General features: G+C 46.6%; 1 protein-coding gene across 2 annotated transcripts; it reads right to left on the reverse strand.

Annotated features, from left to right (window-relative positions):
• Nucleotides 1-10216: 10216 nt before the first annotated feature.
• On the reverse strand, nt 10217-25469 carry VPS52 (VPS52 subunit of GARP complex). Of its 2 annotated transcripts, XM_007093225.3 has the most exons (20): nt 25058-25469; nt 24105-24189; nt 23904-23956; nt 23643-23718; nt 23378-23445; nt 22902-23077; nt 22358-22508; nt 21969-22069; nt 21725-21857; nt 21528-21585; nt 21036-21169; nt 20414-20569; nt 19823-19941; nt 19296-19419; nt 18926-19021; nt 18702-18809; nt 18412-18477; nt 11383-11494; nt 11060-11178; nt 10217-10857 (listed from the first exon to the last, which is right to left on the reverse strand). In XM_007093225.3, exons 1-20 carry the CDS (start codon nt 25145-25147, stop codon nt 10711-10713), a joined length of 2172 nt encoding a protein of 723 aa, XP_007093287.2. In that variant the 5' UTR covers nt 25148-25469; the 3' UTR covers nt 10217-10710. The 2 variants fall into 2 exon arrangements, with proteins under 2 accessions (XP_007093287.2, XP_042842049.1); XM_042986115.1 differs by lacking the exons at nt 23904-23956; nt 24105-24189; nt 25058-25469 and having other exon boundaries at nt 23378-23450; nt 23643-23655.
• Between the last annotated feature and the right edge of the window lie 9 nt (nt 25470-25478).

The following is a 25478-nucleotide window of genomic DNA, read 5'->3' on the forward strand; positions in this document are numbered from 1 at the left end:
GCTGTGTGTGAGTCAGGCAGGAGAAGGAGAGGTGCAGGAAACAGGGGTGTCTGGGCGGCTTAGCCGGTTGAACATCCGACTTTGGCTCAGGTCATGATGTCATGGTTCGTGAGTTCGAGCTCCATATCAGGCTTGTGGCTGTCAGCGCCTAGCCCACTTTGGATCTTCTGTCCCCCTCTCTCTCTGCCCTGCTCACACACACACACACACACACACACACTCACACACACTCTCTCTCTCTCAAAAATAAATAAACATTTAAAAATTAAAAAACAAAGTGGGGGGCTCCTGGGTGGCTCAGTCCGACTTTGGCTCAGGTCATGATCTCGCGGTTTGCGAGTTCGAGCCTGGCGTCGGGCTCTGTGCTGACAGCTCAGAGCCTGGAGCCTGCTTCGGATTCTGGGTCTCCTCCTCTCTCTGTCCCTCTCATGCTCATGCTCTGTCTCTCAATAATAAGTAAACGTTAAAAAAATTAAAAATTAAAAAAAAAAGAGCTGCAGGGAACAGTGGGAAGAGGGAAGGTGGAGGAGTGGTTTGGTTTCTTCAAAGTGAGAGGCTGAAGATTTAGGAAGGGAAAGGGGCTGCAGAACACCGTAGAGAGACTGGCCTCGGATGGGAGAAAGGCAGCCCCCTCTACTCAAGTGGTTCTCAAAGTGAGGGCCCTAGGCCAGCAGCAAGCAACAATCATCATCTGGGAACTAGTTACAGATGAAAATTCTAGCCCTCCCACCCAAACTAATGAATTGGAAACACATAGTTTAACACATGCTCCAGGAACTCCTGGCACACACAAAATTGGAGAACTGTTGCTCTAACGAGAGGAACACGGAGGTGGTGTAAATTTGGTCACCAGGGGTTGAGGGAGTTCACCTCTGAGGGCTTCAGTTTCCTCTGTGACATAAGTGAGATCATCAACTGAGAGTGAGGTGAGACAGAGAGAAGAGCTTCAGAGGTTCCAAGATGAGGGAGCTTAAAGTAACAACTGACCAGCATGATGTGGTTGGGTCACTAAGGAATTCTGGGGCCTCTTTTAGGGTTGGTGGCCATGAATAAGGAGCGGTAACTATTTCCTGGAGTGGAGACTTCCTCCAACGCTTTTTGTCTCTCAGAGTAAAATCCTGAAGGAAACAGATCACTGAGCTCATCTAGGGGGAGCACTCGGCCAGATAGGGTGAAAGGATGGAGGGGCAAGGAAGTCTGGGACACTGTCAAGGCAGTTGTTGAAATGAACAAGCCACGCAGCTGACACTGGGTAGGAGGGGCTGATGGGTTGGAAGAAGGGAAATATCACCACCCTCGAGGTACCGGGAGACTGAAAAAGGGTGGTGAGGGGGTCAACAGAGTGATGGGTGGAAGGTTCAGAGATGGTGCTGAGGCAGGCAGGCTGCTTGAATGAGGGATTCTCAAAGAGGGGGGGCTTCAGAGGACAAAGTCCAGGGGGTGGCCAAGCTGGCTGGCTTGGAGTGCAGAAGGTCCTGGGACGAAGTCACCAAATTGTTGAGAGGCCTCCGTGTGGACGAGAGGGGAAGACACAGTCCGCCTCTCCGAGAGAGGCAAGGACTTCTGGCAGGTGGCAGACGGTGGCTAAGAGGAAGGAAGAAGGCAATTTAGCCTAATGGCCAAACAACTCAATACTGGGGACCGGAGGAGGTGTAGTCTGGAGGCAGCAATCTGGAGCAAGGAAAGCACCCTCCTCTGTAAGAAAACAAACAGCTCTCATTTCAGAGGACTGCAGAGGAGGTAGTGCCCCCAGGGGAGAGTTCCATTTCAGTGAAAGCCGGGAAGTGAAGGAGCAGTTAAGGGTGTGAGGAGGTCTGCAGTTTATTCGAGGGCATGAGGGTAGCTTAGGGAGGGGGCAAGTGGAGGGCCGGTTAAGGACCAGAGTACAGAGGGTCTGGGGACGACAATGCAGTAGAGTCGGTGGGCCAGGGCATTTACATTTCCACTAGCAAAGGATCAAAACAGATATAGGAGGGGAGGCAGGCTGGATTTCATTTAGTCTCTCGGAAGCTATAAAAAAGTGATTAAGGATGTGGCCTCTAGGGGCGCCTGGCTGGTTTAGTCTGAAGAGTGTGCGACTCTTGATCTCGGGGTCGTGAGTTCGAGCCCCACGTTGGGTGTAGAGGGGACTCAAAATTAAATAAACAGACTTAAAAAAATAATAAGGATGTGGCCTCTAGAGCAGAGCCGCCCGCATTCAAATCCCAGCCTTGTCATGTTCCAGCTGTCTATTAGCCTTGGACAAGGTCGCTGGGCCTCCATTTCCTCTTCCATAAAATGGAGGTGACAACAGTACCTGCCTCACAGTGCCTGCCGTGATCGTTAAATGACTTCGTGTGTTAAACGTTTGGGACAGAATCTGGGTAGCTGCCCCACCTACACTTGGCGGTGGCTCCCAGACCTGGCAGAACAGCCTCTTCGCTCACTTGGACCCTGCCCCTGCACCAGGTGGAAAACATGAGTGGCAACCACGTGGATGGGAAGGGGGAGTTTCACGAGCAGTTGTGAATGCAAGAATTATACGGAGACGCCAAGATCCCGGTGGAAAAATGGAAGCTTTCAGGTTGCAAGCCAGCTGACACCGCCTATCACTGGGATCTGGATAAGGAGCCTTCACTCCCTAAGGTCACGGGAGGTTAGATTGCTACACATCAGGCCACTTATGGCTTCTCTAATGATGACACGTCTAGCTCTCCTGCAAGTGTCCAAGGTATCGATGCTAAGGATGTGGAGGAACTCCTGCAAAGAAAAACCCCAAACCCACAGATCCCCAAAGAGGGGAGCTAAGAGAAAGGAAGAATCAAGATGGTTTCAGGTTGAGGAAGATAGGAATACAAATGTATTTTATCTTACAGTGGATGGGTTTATACAGCTTTTCCAAATCCTGCATTATTATGAGAGATCCTCAGAAGGATTCAAGGTCAAGCTTTACAAAGATAACCAAAAAAAATCTTACAGGAGATGGGCTTTGCTGTTACTTCAAGATCCTTACTTGGAGAGGGATCTGCAAACCTCGCATTAAATAAAGATGAGATTAGAGACTACAAAGTTCATGTCAGGGTTGCAAAGTTTCAAGCTGAAGGAAGAATGTGATGTCTCAAAAAAGTGCAGAGGCTACAAGAAGACATCCTTACGCACCACGATTAGAGCAGCTCAGACGAGGTGTCTGCTCTTTGCAGGTCCTGGGTGAGGCCCTGCGGCTACAGATCCAAGAATGAGAGAAAACTCAGAAACAAAAAATGGAGACAGTGACACTTCCAGGTAAAATGATGAGAAGTGTTCAGAAAGCAAAGGAGGAAAAAGGAGCTTGGAACCAGGGAGGATTTCAAAAGTCCAGAGATTTCTTGAATGACAGGACACATCTGGAGATGAGGAACAGAAATCATGCAGTGGCAAAAGCAATTGCCAAGGGGCTCAAGCACAGGGGCGCAGGGAAGAGCTGGTGATAATGCCCACAGATGCTAAGTTTGTAGAACTTATACTGGACAATTAATGAGGCCAACGACTGATCCTGTCCCTGCCCCTGAGGGAGGCCCTCCACAGGGTTCTGGGATATACATGGGAGGACAACATCTTCTCAGGTCTTCTCTGTGCAGATATGGGGATCTCCTACCTCCTGAACTAATAGCTCCAGGGCTGACCTATCCGTGTTTCCTTCAAGGAGCTGCTGCTCCCCGTCTCCTATAGGTGGTCTATATTGAGGATCTGCAGGAACCCGATGAGAGCCCTGGATCTGAACACTCCATGAACATCTCTGTAGCTGTGTCCTGATTTTTCTCACCACACCCCACCTCTCAGCAGCAGTGTCTGACTCTGAGCAAGATCCTGAACTGAAAGTTGAACCCGGATCCTAATTCCATTTTAAAGACAATAGGATACTGCACTTCCACAGGGTCATGACTCCTTCCCTTCCCCAAAACCAATTCAATATATAGCCAAAACATGTTAAAATATACAAAACAGAATTTGACAAAATGAAATGGAAAAAAAGCCCCAGAAAAATCTACATTCATAGTGAGGGACTCTGGCATACCTTCCTCAGTGACTGATGGGGGAAAAAAAACACAAGGTAAAATCAGTAAGGATATAGAACATTTGAAGGACACAATCAACAACTTGATTTATTTCACAAAGACAAGACACTTCCCCCAGCAACAAAAGAATCCACATTCTTTTGCAAAATAAATTTTGTTTACTAAAAATTACCCCATGCTATGTCACAGAACAAGCTTCAAAAAAATTTCAAAGGATTAAAACCATTCAGTGTATGTTTTCCAGAAGGTAGAAATCAAGAATAAAATAATAAAATACTGAACTGCTCAGATATCAAGCCATATACTCCTAAATAACCCTTGGGTTATGGAAGACACCACAATAGAAATTAGAACATCTTTGGAGCTGAATAACAATAGAAAGAGATAAAGGATTTTGTGAGCCACAAGTAAACAGTGTTTAGAGGGAAAGTTATAGAATTACGACCATATATTAGAAAAGGAGACAAGGCTGGCAACCAATGATTCGAATTCATCTTAACAACGAAAAAAAAAAAAAAAAGGTTAGCGTATCAAGCTCAAACACAGCAAATAGAAGAAATAATAAAGAGATGGCATGAATAAAATAGAAATAGCAATGCTCAATGAAGAAATTCAACAAAGTGAGGGGGAAAAAGCAGTGCCTTGTACAGAGCAAGCATTCGATACGTGGCAGTCACATTACTGTCACTCAAGAAGGGTGGACACTGGGCTCACAGACAGATGGCTTGGACGCTCACCCTGGAGTAGACTGGTCCAAAAGCTTGCAGACCCCTGGGGCGCCTGGGTGGCGCAGTCGGTTGAGCGTCCGACTTCAGCCAGGTCACGATCTCGCGGTCCGTGAGTTCGAGCCCCGCGTCAGGCTCTGGGCTGATGGCTCGGAGCCTGGAGCCTGTTTCCGATTCTGTGTCTCCCTCTCTCTCTGCCCCGCCCCCGTTCATGCTCTGTCTCTCTGTCCCAAAAATAAATTAAAAAAAAAAAAAAAAAAAGCTTGCAGACCCCACCCTGAGTGGAGTGAGATGAGATTTGGGATGGGGAGATTGAGGAAGTAAATGCAGTCTTTTCAAAAGCCTGTGTGTGTGTGTGTGTGTGTGTGTGTGTGTGTGTGTGTGTAAACCAGACACCGTTAAACTCCTGCATACCAAGCAGGATGAAGTGCAAGGAGATAGCACCACAAGGAGGAGTATTTTGTCACTAACAATGTTGTAGAATTGCTGTGGCATGGGAACGATAAAAAGTTGGTTTCAGTATCGTCTTAAAATGTTCTACAGACAACACACCCTCTTGCTGCCTGCCGTGGGGCAACCCTCCCTCTGCTCTGCCGTCAGTAAGCTGCAGCCCGGGTGACCCATGTGAGTAAACGGTCCACTCCTCCACCAGAATGGGAGCCCTATGGGAAGCCATGGCAAGTGAGGGTTATTTTGCACACGACGGCAGAGTTTTGAGCAGCATAGCTTTGTACAAGAGAGGTGTTTCCTATATAGTTGATGAATGAATGATTGAACGGTGTAATAATGAAGACAAGAAAATATGGGCGTTTTGTTTAAACGGGAAGAAAACCTTCCCAATTACTGATGTTGTAAAAGAATGCAAAACCAGGAAACTATAACCATCTCGTGAGAGCTCAAGGAGTTGTTAACCTTCTTGTCTTGAACCCCTTTGGCTATATGATGAAGTCAATGGAGGGTAAACTGCATAAAATAAAATACATAGGATTACAAAAGAAAACAATTGTACTGAAATACAGGCATCAAAATAAAAAATCAAAGGTGCGATAGATACTAAGATTTAGTGTAGGTCTAATCACTATCGTAACTATGAAGTAACAATGAGCACACATGACATTTTGAAATTTCTGCAACTAGAAGGTGATAAGGTGACATAAAAACATCTGTGATGTCTATTGATGACAGTCACAGGTACTGCTAATTCTGCTGTGGTGGGTTGCCTACACTTATCATTGGAGGAAATGTTAAGCTGCAGCTTGAGGTTAGAGAAAATAAAATGTAATTTTTCCTGATCCTCATTCACAGAGCCTTTAGGATCTGGGTTAAGAGCCCTGCATTTGAACCAGGGATGTTTCAGCGGAAAGGGAGCCGGGCCAGGAGAACATGTTGCTCTCTGCCCGTGAGCCTTGTGACTCTTAGTCCCTGCTACTTAGATCCTGTAACTGTCCTGGCTTCTGTCTTTTCCAAAGCCTGCCTGTTCACTTTTTCCTTCACTTCTGTAAATATCCTCCCAATAAATTACTCTAACTTCTTAATTTGTTGCTTCTCCACAGATAGCTACTTCCTCAGCCCCATGACTCCCAGCCTGGAGTCATGGAACAAGAAGTGAATGTGGGCAGAGAAGGTTCAAACCACTGAGGGGCTGGGTGGTGCTGGACTCAACTTATTCAAGCATGAGAAACAGGAACAGCATCCTCTCACAGGGCAGGTGTGTGGATTTCAGTGAGACGAAATATCTGCTCCTATGAGATCAAGGACTTTGATTTATTCTCTGTTGAATCCTATCAGTGCCTATCACAGAACACAGAAGGGGGTCAATAAATATACCTTGGCTTAACGGGTGTATCTGAATCTGAAAACACTTGAGAAACTCCAAAATGTAACATGAATTGCTGTATCCATTATTCCCAGGATGAAGAGAACAGATTCCTATTCTTCCCCTCAAAGTTTTGTGTTGGTCTTGCTTTCTCCTTCTTTCCTTGAATCTTTGCCCTAAGTCTCTGTTGGAATCCAGCTAATTTGCCTTCTGACTGATTTCCTGAAATTTAAAAAAAAATTAAAAAAGCCACCTTCTTAAGTGGAGGGAGGATGGGTCAATAATAGGATGGGGAGAAAGAAGGATGTCCTTTATTTCTTTTGTCCTTCCTCATTCAGTGGTCCGGAAATTGATGCCGAGATGAGCATGCCCATCTTGCACAGAAATAGAGCTGTGAAACACTAAGTAAATGTTTCCCCGAGAGCCCAATTAAGAAATAACTCAGGGCAAACCGAGGGTACAGAGAAATAGAGGGAAATGATATTTCTTTAAAGGACAGAGATCCCTGAGCAGTGTTGGAGAAACGCAAGGGGCAGTGATGTTCATCAGAAGTTGAGTTTCAGCCTGGGGGTCACAAGGTTCTATCTAAGCCAAAAGGCTTGGGTGCCTGGCTGGCTCAGTCGAGCATGCGACTCTTGATCTCTGGGTTGTAGGTTCGAGCCCACCATGCGTGTACAGATTACTTAAAAAACAAAACAAAACAAAACACATTTTGGGATGCCTGAGTTCACTCAGGTTATGATCTCAGGGTTTAGTAAGCTAGAGTCCCTCATCCGGCTCTGCAGCATGGAGTCTGCTTGGGATTCTCTCTCCCTCTTTCTGGCCCTCTCCAGGTCATGCTCTCTCTCTCAAAATAAATAAACTTACAAAAAAACACTTTAATGTTTATTTTTGACAGAGAGAGAGAAAGAGACAGAGCATGAGCGGGGGAGGGGCAGAAAGAGAGGGAGACACAGAATCGGAAGCAGGCTCCAGGCTCTCAGCTGTCAGCAGAGCCGGATGCGGGGCTGGATCTCACGAACCTCCAGATCATGACTTGAATCGAAGTCAGACGCTTAACGACTGAGACACCTAGGCGCCCCCCCGCCAAAAAAAAAAAAAAAAAAACTTTAAAAAGGGCGGGGGGGGGTGTAGGCTGAAGGAAAGCTCTCAGTTGCTTCAGTGTGAAGGGAGCATGAGAAAAGCTTCGCAGTCTTCTTCAGCAAGACGAGGCAGCAGAGCCTGTGAACTGGGAACGACCCCATCTCCTGGTCGATGCTGCCCCCTGGAGGTCGATGTGGATGTCGCGGCTCCCTTTCACGCAGTTATGGCTCATCCGGGTCCCGAGAGACTGTTGGATGAGCGTTCTTATGGATTCTCCCGGCGAGTTCCATGTCCCCGAAAACTATGTGCATACCTCCGGGTTCCCTCATCAAGGGCCTCCTCATACTACAGCACTGCCCCTCAGGGAGCCCTGCAAAATAACGCGCTTACCGCTCGTCTGAATATTTGGGCTCGGAGATGGATAGAAGTGGTCTGTAGTGCGCGAAATCAAAGTGCCTGCCTGCACAGCCCTTGTCCCATCCGAACATTAGTTGACTTTCGATGAAGTCTCCTGTCTTGGAGGCAGTCCCCCTCGACCCTTTCTCTGGGAACCCGCTGTTTTGTCAAAGCGGCCTGTGCCTCCCCTGTCCCAAGTCCCAGACCCTGAGCGAACCTCCTTCTGTGCCCCTCACGCTGAGGCTGCAGTCAGATCAAATGTGATGAACATCTGGATCCGCTAAGGTTGAGAGCTAAAATTGGGGAGGGTGTAGGTGGGCGAGGAATGAGAAGTGGGAAAGGAAGGCGGAGGAACAGAGAGTTCCGGGGGAGAGCTTGCGGGCCCTCTGGGCCCAGCACACCAACACCACCGCCTAGCATGCAGCAGGCCTCAGGGAATGTGTGGGGCAGAGTCAGGCAGGGTAAACCTGGAAGCACGCCGAGAGCAGGGAGCGAGGGGCGGAGGCGCCGGGTGAGGTCAGTTAAGGACACTGCCCTGGTTCCGCCTCTGAGGCATCTGGGCCAATCAGGAGCCGCCGACAGTCCCCCCAAATCACCCGGTCCCCGCCGCACTTTAGCCTCCGGCGCCCAGGCTCTCAAAGCAGTGAGGAGGCAGCTTTGATGTCCGGCTTCCAATCAGAGTGCGGCTCTCGGAGATGGGGCGGAACCCAAAGAAAGCGGGAGCGAGAGAAGGCATCCCATCCGCCACGCCCCCACCCCGCAACAGCCAATCCGGAGAATCTGCCAGGCGGGACTGTTCCTATTCGGCCAGCCCGCGCGCCTACCTCTCTCTCCACCTCCCGCGCCCTGCGGTTAAGGACCCAGCCTTCAGACTCCGGCGGCGCCCTCCAGGAACCCCCCACCCCGCCCCTGCCTTGGCAGGCCGGGCCCGCATCCAGAAGGCCTAAGCGGGAAGCAGAAATCATTTTCCTTCCATCCCTCGCTGGGACCTGGGAAGGAATCCTCAGGCTATAGGGGAGGAGGAAACATCCCCAATTACCATCCCTCCCACCCCTAGTCTGTCTGTGCCTTACCCCTTAGGACTTGAAGGCGCCTCCGAGTCCCTCCTACTTAGTCTGAATTCAAACGAGGTGTATAGGTGGGAAGCAGCAGGAAGGCTCCAAGTCAAACATAGAAATGGATGAGACAGACACACTGCAGACCTGTCCTACACCTGCCTCAGTGGTGTAGGTGCTACAGCCCTCCATCAAGGGTTGTGCCAGCCAGAACCAGAGGAGCTCAAAAGCTGATGTTCAAGGAAAGGACACAGTCCCAGGGTCAGTTTGGGGGCAGGGATGCAAGGACAGACCGTAGTGGGGAACCAAGGCAGCCGTAGGACAGTGCCAGAGGCTGCACAGCCATGTTCCCAGCACTTGATGCATTGGCCATTTTAAACAGGGACCACCTTCCTCCACCAGGCTGGTTACTCATGAAATAGTAACCATAGAAATAATAACCATAATAGAAATGCCACCACTTCTTTGGCCTGAAGCAGTGAAGAGTTTATTATCTGGGGGGGGGGGGGGTGCCTGGGTGGTTTAATTGGTTAGGCATCCAACTTTGGCTCAGCTCATGATCTCACAGTTGGTGAGTTCGAGTCCCGTCAGGCTCTGTTGACAGCTAGGAGCCTGGAGCCTGCTTCAGATTCTGTGTCTCCCTCTCTCTCTGCCCTTCCCCCGCTTGCACTCTGTCTCCATATCAAAAGTAAATAAAGGTTAAAAAATTAAAAAAAAAAAAAGTTTACTACCAGTACCTCTTCCTTATGGACACCCATCAGAAGGGAGGTAAGCCCAGGAGGTAGCCTGAGAGGAAAGGTGACCCTGGAACAGAGATGGGGCCACTTGAAGGCCCAAGGAGGAAAGAGGAAGGAAATGGGAAAAGTGTGTTATGTCATATTAAATATTTATTGTTTTCTGCAAACCGACCTTGGAGTAACTCTCAAGCCAGGAGGGGATTGGTTAGTGTTCAAGTTGCTGAGATCTTAGGTCAAAAAGCCATAGAAAAGGGGCACCTGGGTGGCTCAGTCATGTTCTCTTGGTTCGTGAGTTCAAGCCCTGCATCGGGTTGCTGCTGTCAGTGCACAGCCCGCTTGGATCCTCTGTCCCCCCACCTCTGCCCCTCCCACACTTACACTCTCTCAAAAATAAATATTAAAAAAAAAAAAAAAGCTACAAAAAACAAAACACTGGGGGTAGGGCCAGGGGAGAGGAATCAATGACTTGGAGGCAGTTTCACTTTGCCACCAATTCCAAGAGCTGAGGCTTTTGTGACTCAGGACATGGTGACAAGAGTTGAGTAAACCAGAGACCAAGGCAGTGAAGGTTTTACTGGGGAAAGAAAACTTGGGTGTATGTGTGTGGGGGAAGGATGGTGAATGAAATAGGGAAAATGATAAAGGTGTTTTGGAAGGCCAGGGGGAAGTGGTCCTGGGAACCTGAAAACAAGGAAATTCAGCTTATCCTGATAAGGCAGGGTCCGGGGAATGAAGGCAGGGTGAGGCATGTCAAGGACCTGGGAGGCAGAGGGAGAACTGGAAAGGAAACCCCAGGTGAAGAAGAGTCTGGGATAGGGTACAGAAGTCCATGGAGAAGGCCGGTGGATCCCAGGGTCCGAGACATCAGAAGTTGGGCTTGTGCTTCTTGAGCTCCACCATTAGATGATGAATGTTGATGAGCTCAGCTCTGGCAGGGAGAGCTCGGAGCTGGGGCTGAGAGAGCACACGGTGGAACCGATGATAGAGCTGGATCAGCTGGGTCAAAGCTCCCTGGTCAGAGAAAGTCATGGAAGGATCATGTGGGGTGGTGCTAAAGATGATGTTAGGAATCAGGCTAGGGCTCATCCAGAATTCTGGGCATGCTGGTAGTTGACGATCAAGGGTCACTTGGATGATACAAGCCCAGGGAAAAGAGAGGGAAAACAACTAGTGACAGAGTGGGGCAAAGTGAGGGCTGGGAGTTGTAAGTCACCTGGATGATACTGGTCCCATTTCTGAAGTTGGTGAAACTCCGCATTACATCCTGACTCAGAGACTCCACTGATGATTTCCAGGAACTACCAAAGCCACGGATCAGCTGAGTAACCCGGGCTGATGGCAGGAGGAAAGAGAGAGGGTGTCAGAGAAGGACTTGGCTAGGGTGATCTTTGTCCCAAAGTCCTCCCCCAGGCACAGCCTTCCTCGGCATCCAACCCCATTTTCCTACTCTACCCTCCTCATGGGATCTGCACCCTCTCGTTTTTCTTTTCCATTCACCTTATCACTGAACCCACCACTACCACATCATCCTCATACCTTCTTCCCCTCGAAGCCGCTCAGCCTGTCCACGCTCAATCAAAGCCTCCGCTTCCTTCACAAATGCCACCAGACCTCCAAAAGGGGGAGACAGCAACTCTTCAATGAATTCCTGTAGAAATACACATATACACAGGGTCAAGTGGCCCTGGTGTCAGCACCTTTCCTTGCGGATCATGACTGACCGGGTCCTCAGAACACTCCCAGAGCAAGTTATATACTTTAAGACACCACTGGTCTCAGGGGTAGGGGAAATCTCCAAGGATCCCCTTCTTCAAAAACAAAAAACAAAAAACTAAACTTGAGCTGGAAGCAAAGTAATAATAAATTGGGGTCAGGGCCGGAACCAGAGGGGTGGGTGGCTGGGAGAGGCAAGGCTACCAGAAGGCAAATGGCCATAGCAAATCTGCTATCTGGAAACGGAGGGAGTCTGATGGCAGACTCAGGTGGAGAAGCAGAGCCTGGGTCTCTCATGAGAACCTCAAAGAGGTACTGATGTAGATCCAAGTGGATTGTGTCTTTCAGCTATTACAAAGGCAGAGACAAATCCTCTTGAAAGAAAATATCCTCAGGGTGCCTGGGTGGCTCAGTCAGTTGAGCTTCCGACTCTTGATTTTGGCTCAGGTCATGATCTCAGGGGCATGGGCATCAAGCCCTGCATCAGGCTCCATGCTGAGTGTGGAGCCTGCTTAAGATTCTCTCTCTCTCCCTCTGCCCCTCTCCCCAGCTCATGTGTTCCCTCTCCTCTCTCTCTCTCAATCTCAAAAAAATAATTAATTAAAAAATAAAATTACTGAAAAAAGGAAAATATCCTCAATCCCATTTTAGGCCCATATGACTCCCCCTGATCATAAGATCAGGCAATCAACTCAAAGATCATCAGACACATAAGAAAGGAAAAACTACCATAAGAATCAGTATAGATAGTAAGCAATGGACTTAGACCTGCAAAGATTGCCAACATCAGAACTATCAGATATACAGTGGTTGTGCATTCTGTATGAAACATTCAAAGAAGCTAAAAATATAGACACAAAGATGACCACTCAACAAGATTAGGAATGGGCTGGTGAGGTGCCCCCCGATTCTAAGTTGTTTTTTTTTTTAATTTTTTTTAAACGTTTATTTATTTTTTTGAGACAGAGAGAGACAGAGCATGAACAGGGGAGGAGCAGAGAGAGAGGGAGACACAGAATCCGAAGCAGGCTCCAGGCTCTGAGCTGTCAGCACAGAACCCGATGCGGGGCTTGAACTCACGGACCGTGAGATCATGACCTGAGCCGAAGTCAGACGCTTAACCAACCAAGCCACCCAGGCACCCCCTGATTCTAAACTTTTAAGAATTTAGATAAAATAAGCTAAAACTATGTAAAGCAAAATTTGATAGAACTACAGTAAAAAAGTGACAAGTCTACAAATTTCAAAGCATCTCTTTCAACTACTGATAAGTACACGCAAAAAAAAAAAATCATTAAAGATGTAGATAATTTGAACAATACAATTAAAAAGCTTGGATCTCCACACTGAGCAATTACAGAATACACATCCTTCTCAACCATGCATGGAGCATTTATAAAAGTTGATCATGTACTAGGCCACAAGTGAATCTAAACAAATTTCCAAAACTCAGTATCAAAAAACCCCACATTCTCTACCCACAATGTAATTAAGTTAGACATTAATTTAAAAAAAAAAAAAAAAACCTTTGATAAATAAGAAAAACAGTTTTGGAAATTTTAAAATACTCCTCCAAAAATCTCATGGATCTAAAGAAGAAATAATTGAAATATTAAAATTCTTAGAACTGACTTATTTCAAAAATACTACATATTCAGGGGCGCCTGGGTGGCTCAGTCGGTTGAGCGTCCGACTTCGGCTCAGGTCATGATCTCACAGCTCGTGGGTTCGAGCCCCGCATCGGGCTCTGTGCTGACGGCTCAGAGCCTGGAGCTGCTTCGGATTCTGTGTCTCCCTCTCTCTCTGCCCCTCCCCTGCTCATGCTTTGTCTCTCTCTGTGTCAAAAATAAATAAACATTAAAAAAATTTTTTTAAAAAAATGCTACATATTCAAACCTACAGAATTCAATAAAAGCGGTACTTTGAGGGAATTTCATTGTTTTAAATCTTCGCAAATGCTTTTGTTGGCAAGTTCTATGAAACTTTCAAGGAAGAGATCATTTCAACCTTAAACTCTTTCAGAATAGAAAGAAAGAAGGCATATTTCCTTTCTACCTCCTCCTCCGAATCCAGTATGACTCTGGTACCAAAACCATACAAAGACAGTACAAGGAAAGAAAATCAATGGCCAGTATCACCTATGGACAAAGAAACAAAAATTCTAAATGAATTAGATCAAGTTCAGAATGGTTTAACATTCTTGTTTTTTTTTTAATTTTTTAATGTTTATTTATTTTTGAGAGACAGAACACAAACAGGGGAGGGGCAGAGAAAGGGAGGAGACACAGAATCCGAAGCAGGCTCCAGGCTCCAAGCTGTCAGCACAGAGCCCAATGTGGGGCTCAAACTCACAAACCGTGAGATCATGACCTGAGCTGAAGTTGGACGCTTAACCAACTGAGCCACTCAGGTGCCCTTAACATTCTTTTCTTTTTTTTTTTTTCTTAAGTTTTTTTTAATGTTTATTTATTTTTGAGAGAGAGAGAGAGAGAACGAGCATGAGTGGTGGAGGGGCAGACAGAGAGGGAGACACAGATCCAAGGCAGGCTCCAGATTCTGAGCTGTCAGCACAGAGTCCGACATGGGGTTTGAACTCACGAACTGTGAGATTTATGACCTGAGCCGAAGTCGGACACTTAACCAACCAAGCCACCCAGAAGCCTCTGGCAAGGTTTAACATTCTAAAGTCGACAAATGTCATAAACCATAAAACTGATAAAGAAGAAAAACCATGTAATTACCTCAACCACTGCAGAAAAAGCCGTTCTTGATTAAAAATTCAACACCCATTCATGCTTTTAATAAACAGTAATTTCTGGCCTACTACAAATTAAACACCAAAGTGTTGGTGAGGATGTAGAGAAAAATGAACCCTTGTGCACTGTTGGTAGAAATGCAAACTGGTTGCAGCCACTGTAGAAAACAGTATGGAGGGTCCTCAAAAAATTAAAAATAGAATTACCATATGATCCAGTAATTCCACTACTGGCTATTTATCCAAAGAAAACAAAAACACTAATTTGAAAAGATAATATGCACCCCTATATTTATCGCAGCCTTATTTACAACAGCCAAGATATGGAAATAACCAAAGTGTCCATCAACAGATGAAAGGACAAGGAATATACAATGGAATATCAGCCATAAAAACAAATGAAATCCTGCCATTTGCAATAACATGGAAGGACCCTGAATGTATAATGCTAGCTGAAATAAGTCAGTCAGAAAAAGGCAAATACCATATGTGATTTCACACATATGTGGAACTTAAGAAACAAAACAAAGTCAAAACAAGAGACAAACCAAAAAGTAGACTCTTAGACACAGAGAACAAACGTGGTTGCCAGAGGGATGGAGAGTAGGGGGAAGGGTGAAATAGATTAAGGAAGTTCAAAGTACACTTATCTTGATGAGCACTGAGACATGTATTGAATCATTATATTGTACACCTGAAACTAATATAACACTGTATGTTAATTATGCTTGAATTTTTAAAAATGAAGTAATTATTGATAGGTAATGAAAAACTACTAATGATAACTCTTGGCATGCTAGGGATTGAAAGGAATTTTCTCAACCTGAGAAAGGGTAACTATAAAAAGCCTACAGCAATGTTACCCTTATCGGGGAAATGATGAAAACATTCCTTTTAAAACTAAGAAAAGATAAGGGTTCTCACTGTCATCACTTCTACTCAACTATTCAGCTTTGTGTGGAGGTACTAGCCAGTACAGGAGGAGAATAAGGACATAAGAAATTAAAGACCTAAGGATTAGAAAGGAATAACTAAATCTGTCATATCTACATAGAAACACACACACTACCTCCAGAAATGTTTAGAAATAAAAAGTTAAGGAGGTGGCTTTGTATATGGTTGATACACAAAAATCAATAGCATTTCTTTTTTGTTTAAATACATTTTTAAGTTTATTTATTTGTCTATTTATTTAGAGAGAGAGAGCATGCGCACGTGAGCTGGGGAGGGACAGAGTGAAAGAGAGCATCCCAAACAGGCTCTGTCAGCACAGAGCTCCATGTGAGGCTCCATCCCACAAACCAGGAGATCACGTGAGCCGAAATCAAGAGTCAGACACTTGGGGCACCGGGGTGGCTCAGTCAGTTAAGCGTCTGACTTCGGCTCAAGTCATGATCTGGAGGTTTGTGAGATCCAGCCCTGCGTCGGGCTCTGTGCTGACAGCTGAAAGCCTGGAGCCTGCTTTGGATTCTGTGTCTCCCTCTCTCTCTCTGCCCCTCCCCTGCTCGTGCTCTGTCTCTCTCTCAAAAATAAATAAACATTAGAAAAAAGAGTGTGACACTTACCCAACTGAGCCACCCAGGCACCCTCAAGAGCATTTCTACATGGCAATTCAAACAACAAGAAAATTTCTTTTAAAAATGATAATATTTAAGTAACAAGTTTATTTAAAAGGCAAATTCTAAAAGAATAGATCAGGAAGTCTGAACAATTTGAAAGGAAAAAAGTTAGCAATTATTCCTAGTACTCCTAGTAATTATTCCTGAATGTGGATTTATTCCTAATAGGAATAACTATAGTAACAACTCCCAGTACACTAGGGATTGAAAGGAATTTTCTTAACCTGATAAACGGCATTTACAAAAACACAGCAGCATTATTCCTAATGGGAAAGTGATAAAAGCATTCCTTTTAAAATCAGGAACAGGACAGGGGTTCTCACTATTGTACACTATTCTATTCAACTGTTCAACATTGTCAGAGAGGTCCTACCCAGAACAGTAAAAGATCAAAGATGTAAGAAATTAAACACAGAGAATTAGAGAGGATTTAATTACTCCTGGTAGGATGAAATCTATATATTACACCTACCTAGGAATAACTGACAAAAGATCTGCAATGTCTTTGTGTTGAAAATTATAAAAGGTTATGAAAAGACATTAAAGACAGGGGGCGCCTGGGTGGCTCAGTTGGTTGAGCATCCAACTCTTGATTTCGGTGCAGGTCATGGTCTCACAGTTTGTGAGATCAAGCCCTGCAATGGGCTCTGCACTAGCAGCTTGGAGCCAGCTTGGAATTCTCTCTCTCCTTTCTCTCTGCCCCTCCCTTGCTTGCTGTCTCTCTCTGTCTCTCAAAATAAATAAACACTAAAAACAAAAAGTTAAAAAAAAAAAAAGACATTAAAGAATATCCTTAAAAATGGGGAGCCCATGTTCATGGATGAGACGTTTCAATACCATAACTATCAATTCTTCCAAACTGATTCAAATTGATCAGTGCAATTCCAATCAAAATCCTTAACGGACTTTTTTAAATGTCAAAATTTACAAGCTGACTGTAAAATTTATATGAAAAATCAAGAGGTCAACACTACTCAACATACTCCTAAAAAAGGTAGAATTTGCGTAATAATATAGCATAATATTTGCATAATCATAGAGCATGTTTGCATCGTTATAAAGCACCATAATTAAAACTGCATTGCAGGTTAGACAAATTGATCAATGGAATAGAATAGACAGGCAAGGGGTGCCTGGATGGCACAAGTCAGTTAAGCGGCAGACTCTAGATTTGGGCTCAGGTCATGATCTCGTGATTTGTGAGATCAAGCCCCGTGCTGGGCTCTGTGCTGACAGTGCAGAGCCTGCTTGGGATTCTCTCTCTGCCCCTTCTCTGCTTTCTCTCTCTCAAAATAATAAACATCAAAAAAAAAAAAGAACAGAGACAAAGACACATTTTGCTATCTGACAGAAGCACACACTGTGTATGGAGAAAGAAAGGGATTTTCTATAGTTCTGGTTCCATCATTTTCTATACATAATATATTAAATTAGATTCCTACCTCACATCATACACAAAATCAATTCCAGGTAAATTTAGGGCTTAAACGTAAAAACCAAAATTCTACATTAACAGGAAAATGTAGTATAATATTTTTCTGACCCTGGGATAATGTAAGATTTCTTTTTTTTTTTTTTTTTAAAGTAGACTTCACACCCAGCACAGAGCCCAATGTAGGGCTTGACTCATGACCCCGAGATCAAGACCTGGGCTGAGATCAAGAGTTGGACGCTTAAACGACTGAGCCACCCAGGCGCCCCAACATTTCTAACAAGACAGAAAAATAAAGATCAGTAAAGTCAATCATATTAAAATTAAGATTAATTTTAAGACAATTAAGACAATTAAGATGGACAATTAAGATGTCCATCTTAAGACAACATAAAAAAAAAATAAAAAGATAAAACACCGAAAATATCTACAAACTATATGATCAAAACATTGGTTTCATAAATAAAATTAATACAAAAAAACTTTTATAAATCGAAAAGAAATACACAGGGGCTCCTGGGTGGCTCAGTGTCAGGTTGTGAGTTTGAGCCCCACACTGGGTGTAGAGCCAACTTCAAAAAAGAAAATAAATAAAAAACAAAAACTTAAAAAAAACAAAACTAATTATTGCCTTACCATACATACATACATACATACATATATATATACGTGTGTGTGTGTGTGTGTGTGTGTATACGTATATATATATATATTTTTTTTCTGTTACATATTTTTAAAAGCAAGAACATGCTAAACACAACATATAGGTCAAGGGGAGACCCTGAGAAGTGAGGAAGAATTCAGTGTTTGATGCTGGTTATTGCCAAGGCATGTAGTGGCTTCAGGAGCACATATATCATAAAAACAAAATACAAAAGAAAATAAAGCTGACCAATAGTTGCAAGTCTGTGTACCTAAAATCCTTTAACTGCCACATCCTACACACACAGACACACACACACACACACACACACACACACACACACACACACACAGAACTGAAAACAGCACACAAAACCATCCTTTCTTCTTCCCCACACCCCTACCTGCGTCCGAGCATTGAGCAGCTGCTGGAAACTCTCAACCTCTTTGCTGTCATCTGCAGCCCGCTCCTAAGGGATGACAAAGGGAAATCTCAAGTGTGGGGAGAAGCAGCCCTTCACTTCAGGATATCCCCTTCCTTCCGCAGTTACTGTACTTGGCCAGGCACTGTGCCAGACGCCAAGAATAAAACATGGAACAAAACCAACATCATGTCTGTCCTCAGGGAGCTAACAGAGCAGTGGGGGAAGCCACACTCTCCGGGTGGGGAGGAAGGGAGAAGCAGTGTCTGTACCATCAGCACACCCAGCATCATGTCGTAGTTGTTGATCAGGAACACCAGCTGCTCCTTCCTTGAGGAGAACTCAGCTGCCACTCGGAGGACAAAATTCTCCACTTCCACCTGGAAAAGTCAGAAGAAGGAGGTGACACAAGTGGAGGCAAGGGCGCACGGCCCTCCTCACACTCAGGTGGCTGCGGCAGCTGGGCTGCTGGGAAGTCTGTCCTGGCCGCCCTCACCTGTAGCTGTCCCAGCAGCTGCATCGTCCGCTCGTTGGGAATTGTCTGATTGATGCTGACAAGAGCAGAGGAGAATTCTGCATATCGGCGTGTGATCTTGGGGAGACAAAGTAGGAAGAAAACTCACACCAACCCCCTGCCCGAGTCCCTGGGAGCTAGCCAATTAACCTTTATGACTCCTACCTCCCATCCCTCTAACCAACAGTGCCCAGCTCACCCTGAGTTCACGCGCACTCCTACAGTGCCCCCTCACACAGTGTGCCCAAATATCCAGCTAGGCCCACAATACAACTGGACACCTGGCCAACCCCACAGTGAAGCTAAGAGCCCTGCCTTTCAGAACCCCTTTGTTACCCTTGTCCTGTCTTACATAGTGGGGCCGAGTATCCAGCCCCCCAAGGCGCTGAGGGTCAGTGCTTCGGACACTCTGGACGTTCATCTCTAGAATCAGCTCAAACCGTGGCCAGAGCAAGGCAAGCACCTGCTCCCAGTACCTGCAGGCTTAATCAGAATCAGAGATCAGCTGGCAAGAAACAGGGGGGTCATGAGGAGCAGTGGGTCATGTATGGAATTGTTGAATGACCATATTGTGCACCTGACACTAATAGAATGCTATATGTTAGCTAACTGGAATTAAAATAAAAACTTAGGAAGTCAGTAAGAAATGGGGGGGGGGGGGCAGGGGAAGAGTTTCTGTGGGGGGAACCCAATTAATAGCTGATGACTGGTGGAAGCAGGACTGGTATGAAAGGTGAATCAGAAAGCAGTACTATCTCCAGGCAGATGAATGGGAGTAAGAATCAGGTATCAGGTCAGTAGCAGTCCAAAGGTCAGGGCAGGGTCATGTAAGACTATGGGTTCAAGGGCAGTGGGCATCAAGGACCAGAACTCAGTGACCTGTCCAGGGCAGGAACATCCCTCTTCGCTGCAATGTTGCGGAATCGGAGAACAATGTGGATACAGAGAAAAACAGCAATGGCATCGTAGCAGTCAGTGAGATAGGACTCCAGGTGTTTCTATGATTCAGGGACAAACAGAAGATTGGAAAAGAATGTTACTGTGTCATTCCCAGCGGCTATGGACAAATGCATGTGCTCCTCTGGGGAGGTGGCACTGGAAGGAAGGGAGGGAGAGGTGTGATCTCTCAGGAAATGCTCCCTCCTTCCCTGTCCACTGGCCACTCACATGGTCCTGCTGCCTTGCCCATCAGGATCTATGATCACAAGCCCATCACAGCAGAATTCAGGGCTGAGCACTATTCTGGGGGCCCCTCTGTTTTCAGATGTTACTGCCTGAGTGTGGGTCAGTAGTAGAGGTAACCTCAGGACCCCAAACTTTGAGGGTTTCATATACTCTGCGAGTACGAGGTTTAGACATTTTAGAATAAGGGAATCCTGGTTTCAGTACCACCACAACTAGGACTCCACTAGGGTGTTAAAGAGGACTGATGACAAAGAGATCTAAGGGCACAGGAGCTGGGGATCTCACCAGGGTCATGCTGAGTGTACGGCCCATGACAGCATTGAAGAGCTCGTGTGCAGCCGAGCCAGACACAACAAAGAATTCACAGATGAAAAGATATTCACGGCAGGAATTGTCTAGGAGGGCGTAGTGCTGGCTGCGGAAGAGGGCCTCGAATGGATACTAGGATGGGAGGGGTAAAGAAGAGAAACAGAAGGGATGGATCCCAACACTGACTCCCCAGAGACAGAGCTGGAAAACCAGCGAGCCTGGGTAATGAGAGCTCAGGAGGCCCTTCCCATCTGACCCAAGTGCAGACTGAGAAAGAGCAACCTGAATGTGTACTGAAAGGAGGAGGGGGGACAAGGGGCACAAGAGAAGAACCTACCCCCACCTGCCGTTTTTATGTGTGCATTCACCTCCACAACCTGCCTCATGACATGTCACACCCCTCAGCCAGTCTCTCCCTCTATATGCCCCAAAGTCAACAGTCTTAACCCTCCTCGCATCACAGAACGCTCGGGTGACCTGAGAAGGCCACTCCCAGTTCTAAGGAAATTGATGCAGGGACCTACAGCGTGGTCCAGTCTGGCCTCCCCCACCCAAGGCTCAGCGTCCCCTTGCGACAGACTCTTGTTCCTTCTCCTACCCTCTGTTCTCCCCGCTGTGCAGTGTGGGGCACCAGGATGGGGGCCTCCAGTTCAGTGGGGGAGATGACAGAGCCACGAGTCCCCAGGGTGAAGATGGTGTTCCTGCTGCGGAGGGAAGGCTTCGAGAAGAATCGTGAAGGGTCAGGGAAAATAATAAGATCACAACTGTGACAGACTCAGAGACCCAGTGCCTTCAGGGACCGGAGGCAGCTAGACACAGCCTAGATGTCCTTTCTTCCCAGTACCAGGACCTCACTCTACCTGATACTTGTGAATGGGCTTCAGAGAGCTTCTATCCTCCCTGATACCATATGCAAAACCATGTGTCAAAATGATGTGTGCCTTTTTCTGGGGAGGAAGGCCATAGCCTTCATCACATTCTCAAAGGTTTTGGTTACAAAGAAAAAGGCAAGAAGCAATGCCTTTGAGGCTGAACTGGAAGTACCCTCCCTGTCAAGGGCTGGTATGTGGGTTCCTCAGGTCTAGGATATCTTTCTTTGCTGTGTCTTCCACGCCCATTAGATCATCCTTCTCAGCCACTTCCTCGTACTAGAAAAAAGAGAAAAGAGGACTGGTAACCATCTCTTCCTATAGTGATAAAAAATTTTTGTCCACTGTCCAGCCTTGCCCAGAGGTGGTCCCTCTTCCCAGCCCAGGTTCCTAGGAATGCCTCTCACCCTGGCCTCACCTGCACCTTCATGAGCCGCCCCAGGTAAGAGCGATAATAAGACAGGTAGATCTTGCTCAGTGTTTCCACATATTCATCCCTGATCTCCTTTGCTGTTGCTCGTTCATTGCCCAATAGAAACTGATAGAAGAACCTGGAGGGGCCAGGGATGAGTCAGTATCCCTGCCTCCCCAAGAAAGCAGACACTACAATGGGCTGCTCAATACTTCAGAGGCCATCCTGAGCCCTTCCTTCAGGTGGTGACCTGTATTTCAGCAGTGCCGTCTGGGGGATCTGATAGTTGGTCATTGGTTTTCTGAAGGAATAAATCTTCTGCAGGATGAATTCTCGGATCTTCGTCACTGCCTAGACACGGGGGACCAAACACAGGGCATGAAGCTGCAACCTTATTACTGTTCAGGAAGTGGTGGGGGAAGTACCAAATGTTAAATATTGGAGGATGAAGGGTAGAGAATACCTCTTCAGTATTTCTTTAAATTTTCAGGGGAAGCCAGAGACGTGAGGATGAGCTCTGCCAGGTAAAGGTAGGGTGAAGTTTTGGGGAAAAGCTACAATGAACGCTGCCAGGGAAATCTAAGTTGAAGGTGTCAGGAAGAGTATTATCATCTCTGGGCTATCATCCCCATCTCTCACCTTGACCCGGAGCCGGTCGAGTATGCCTCTGACATCTGCACAGGCTGCTGTGCCTCTAGCCTCCTGCTCTCGGACTGCAGCTGCCTTGGCATCCAGTTCCTGTAGCTGTTCCAGGAACCTGGGCTCTGTCACTGGGGCCTCCAGAATTGCCCTGGGTAGCAGGGATGGGTGGAAGGGGTTAGGAGGGAGACCCAGACATCCCTAGACCCCAAACCGTATCCCTTATATCCACCGTCTCCTCTCCCTTCTCACACTGTATCATGTAGTCAGGATACATATACAAAGTTTTCTGTTCCTGGAACCTCTCCCCCTGCTCCCATGCCCATAAGCCTTGAAACTGCTCACTACATGCCTGACCCTGGATGATTCCTAATCTTGGATGCCTAATGCATGCATCAAGATTGAAAGGGCTGTCAACCCACCCAACAGTTTCTGGAAGGCACCTGATGGCATGAAGCCAGGAGACCCACGTAATAAGTAAGGTAGGTCACCCCAGCCCATCTACCTGCTACAGACATTGTGACTCTTCAAACTGGCAACTCACGTGATCAGAGCAGAGGGCACTATCAGACCATCGACAAGTTCCCCAAGTTTCCCCCGAACTGCCTGGCGGTTTCGAAGCCGAATGTTCATGGCTCCTGACTGTTCCTGCAGTGTCCGGATCTCAGAGCTGATAGAGCTGAGGTCACTCTGAAAAGCTCCCAACATCTGCTCCATGCGCTGGGGGGAGGACAGAGATGTTGCTGGAGCACCACAGGGTAGGTAGGGGACAAATGGGCCACCTAAGTTTATTGAAGTCTTCAGTATCAGTCCATGAGGGTAGCAGGTGATTAGGTAAAAAGCACCCCAAAGGTCACTGGCAAGCAACATTAGTTATGGCAGTAACAACAAGAAAGGCTGCTGAGGTCATCCTGAAAATGAATCTAACTATCCCCATCTGAGGCTGATGACCTAAAGAATGGCACCAGACACCATGATCTGGTTCAGGGTTATTAGGGATCACAGGTCATGGTTACTAACCTCAAGAACAGCATCGCAGGCTGTAATCTGGTTGTGCAGAGATGCTATGTTCTCACTCTCTTGGATATCTGACCCACAAAAAGTCAAGGGGCCTCACCATAAAGTTGGAGATTCTCAGACCTGCAGGACCTCTCCAGTTTCTCCCTGAGATGACAGAAACTTCAGAGAGAAGAGTCAGCCCCCACCCCCACCCCAGGCTGCCTGCACCATACTTCACAAAATCCCTATTTTAATAACATCACCCTTTTTCTCTACTGGAGGATACAATCCCGAATGGATTTCTGCTCAATCTGCTGTAGCTCCAGCTCAACCTGCTTTGAATAGTGTCGGAGATCCACGCCCTGGGAGAACAGAAACATGGCAGCTTAGGAGAAAGTCACAGTGAAGGGACACTGGGACAGAATCAACACAGGACTAGAGAATAAGACACCAGGGTAACATTGTAAGTCCAAGAGACTGTTTCCTTTTTTAATTATTTGAAGGGAGGGTAAGTGGAGGGGCAGATCAGTATAGCCGAAAGCCTCACCGTTTTAAGAGCTTCCTTTACTAATTCATCCTCCAGATTTGCCTGAATGTGAACTGGAAATAGAAGTTTATCGTAAGGGTCCAGCTCCACAGCTCCCTCTCCCCCAACTGAACATCTGTCCACCAATCCCAGCCGTATTATTTCCAGCCCCCTTGCCTCTCACATCCTCATAAGCAGTCTGCATCCACCTCTATCACTTACCATCCACTTCATCCAGGATGAATTCATCAGAGGAGATGTCCAACTCTCCAAGTTGCAATGGCTCCTGAAGACCAGGACCACCCCCCTGGAGAGGGACAAGTTAATGGGAAAGGACACAGGAAGAACATAGGGAGAACAAATATAATGGGATAATCCGCAAACCTTCATGGCATGGTGGGAGAGGGGAGAGGAGGACGGGCCGGAGTTTACTAGGGAGCCATACGTACTGAGTCAAAAAATTCCAAGAGTTTCACATTATACCCAATCTACTACTTGGGGCTTATAGGTAGGGAATACGACAAAGAAACAGGCAACCCACAGAGAGTAGAGGTGTCCCAATGGGAAAAATCAGGAGTTGCAGAGGACAGAGCAAAACTTACAGTTGAATGCAGGCTTTTCCAGACTCCTGCTATCTCAAGTGTTCTATCAACAATCCCTCTGGGGAGCACCAGCCTTTCTAGAAATGTCAGCTAACACATAGCTTTTACCTGCGTGCCAGGTGCCACCCTTGATATACTCATTCATCTCACCATAATAATCAACAATCTATATGGTACGTCTTATTATTTCGTTTACCTTATATGTGTATAAAGCACGACCGAGAGACTGGTTAACTTGCCCCAAGACACACAGCGTGTAAGTGGCAAAACTGGAATTGGAACCCAATCTGACGATAGAAGCCATGTTCTTAACCTTTACACTACACTGCTTTTCCATCCTGCCCCCAAATCTGGAAATTAATTGAAATTGTGCCTCTGGGAAATTGACTCTTGGCCACTCTGTTTCCGGCTCAGACTCAAGTCGGGTCCCAAGGAGGGGGTATGGAAAGCCAAACAGGTAGCATCATCGGTAGCAGTCGAGCTCCCACCCTTGTGCCTAAACCCAGCCCAGGCCTTTCTGACTCGAGGACGACCGGACAAGACTCCGTAAGAGAAAGAGCCCCGCGTTCTCACCAGCGGGCCCTCCTCCTCCTCCATATCTGAGGCCCCAGCCCGCAACATCAGCTCTCGGGCAGCTGCCGCCATGGTCGCAGCGGCGGCCATTCCGCGCAGCCTCACTTCCGGCAGCTGTCAGTCGCCGAGTCCGTCCCTGGAGTGGAACTACAAATTCCAGAAGGTCTTGAGGAGCGCGAAATCGTTCCCAGATATTTGAATTAAGTTGTTTGACTCCAACCTTCCCTCTTCAGCCCTAACCACTTCACCCAACTGAAAATGGGAATTGGAAGTCTTAAGCACTATCCCATCCCGGAACCTTTGCCGCTCTCACACCAAACAACTTTACGAATTGTAAAGGGAGGCAGCACCGGAAGTTGTAGCCATCAATAGCGACTCCCAGAAGTCGACCAGGCTCTGGCACAATTTCCTGAAGCGCTCC

Source organism: Panthera tigris, chromosome B2 (assembly GCF_018350195.1).
Source record: "Panthera tigris isolate Pti1 chromosome B2, P.tigris_Pti1_mat1.1, whole genome shotgun sequence".
NCBI lineage: Eukaryota > Metazoa > Chordata > Mammalia > Carnivora > Felidae > Panthera > Panthera tigris.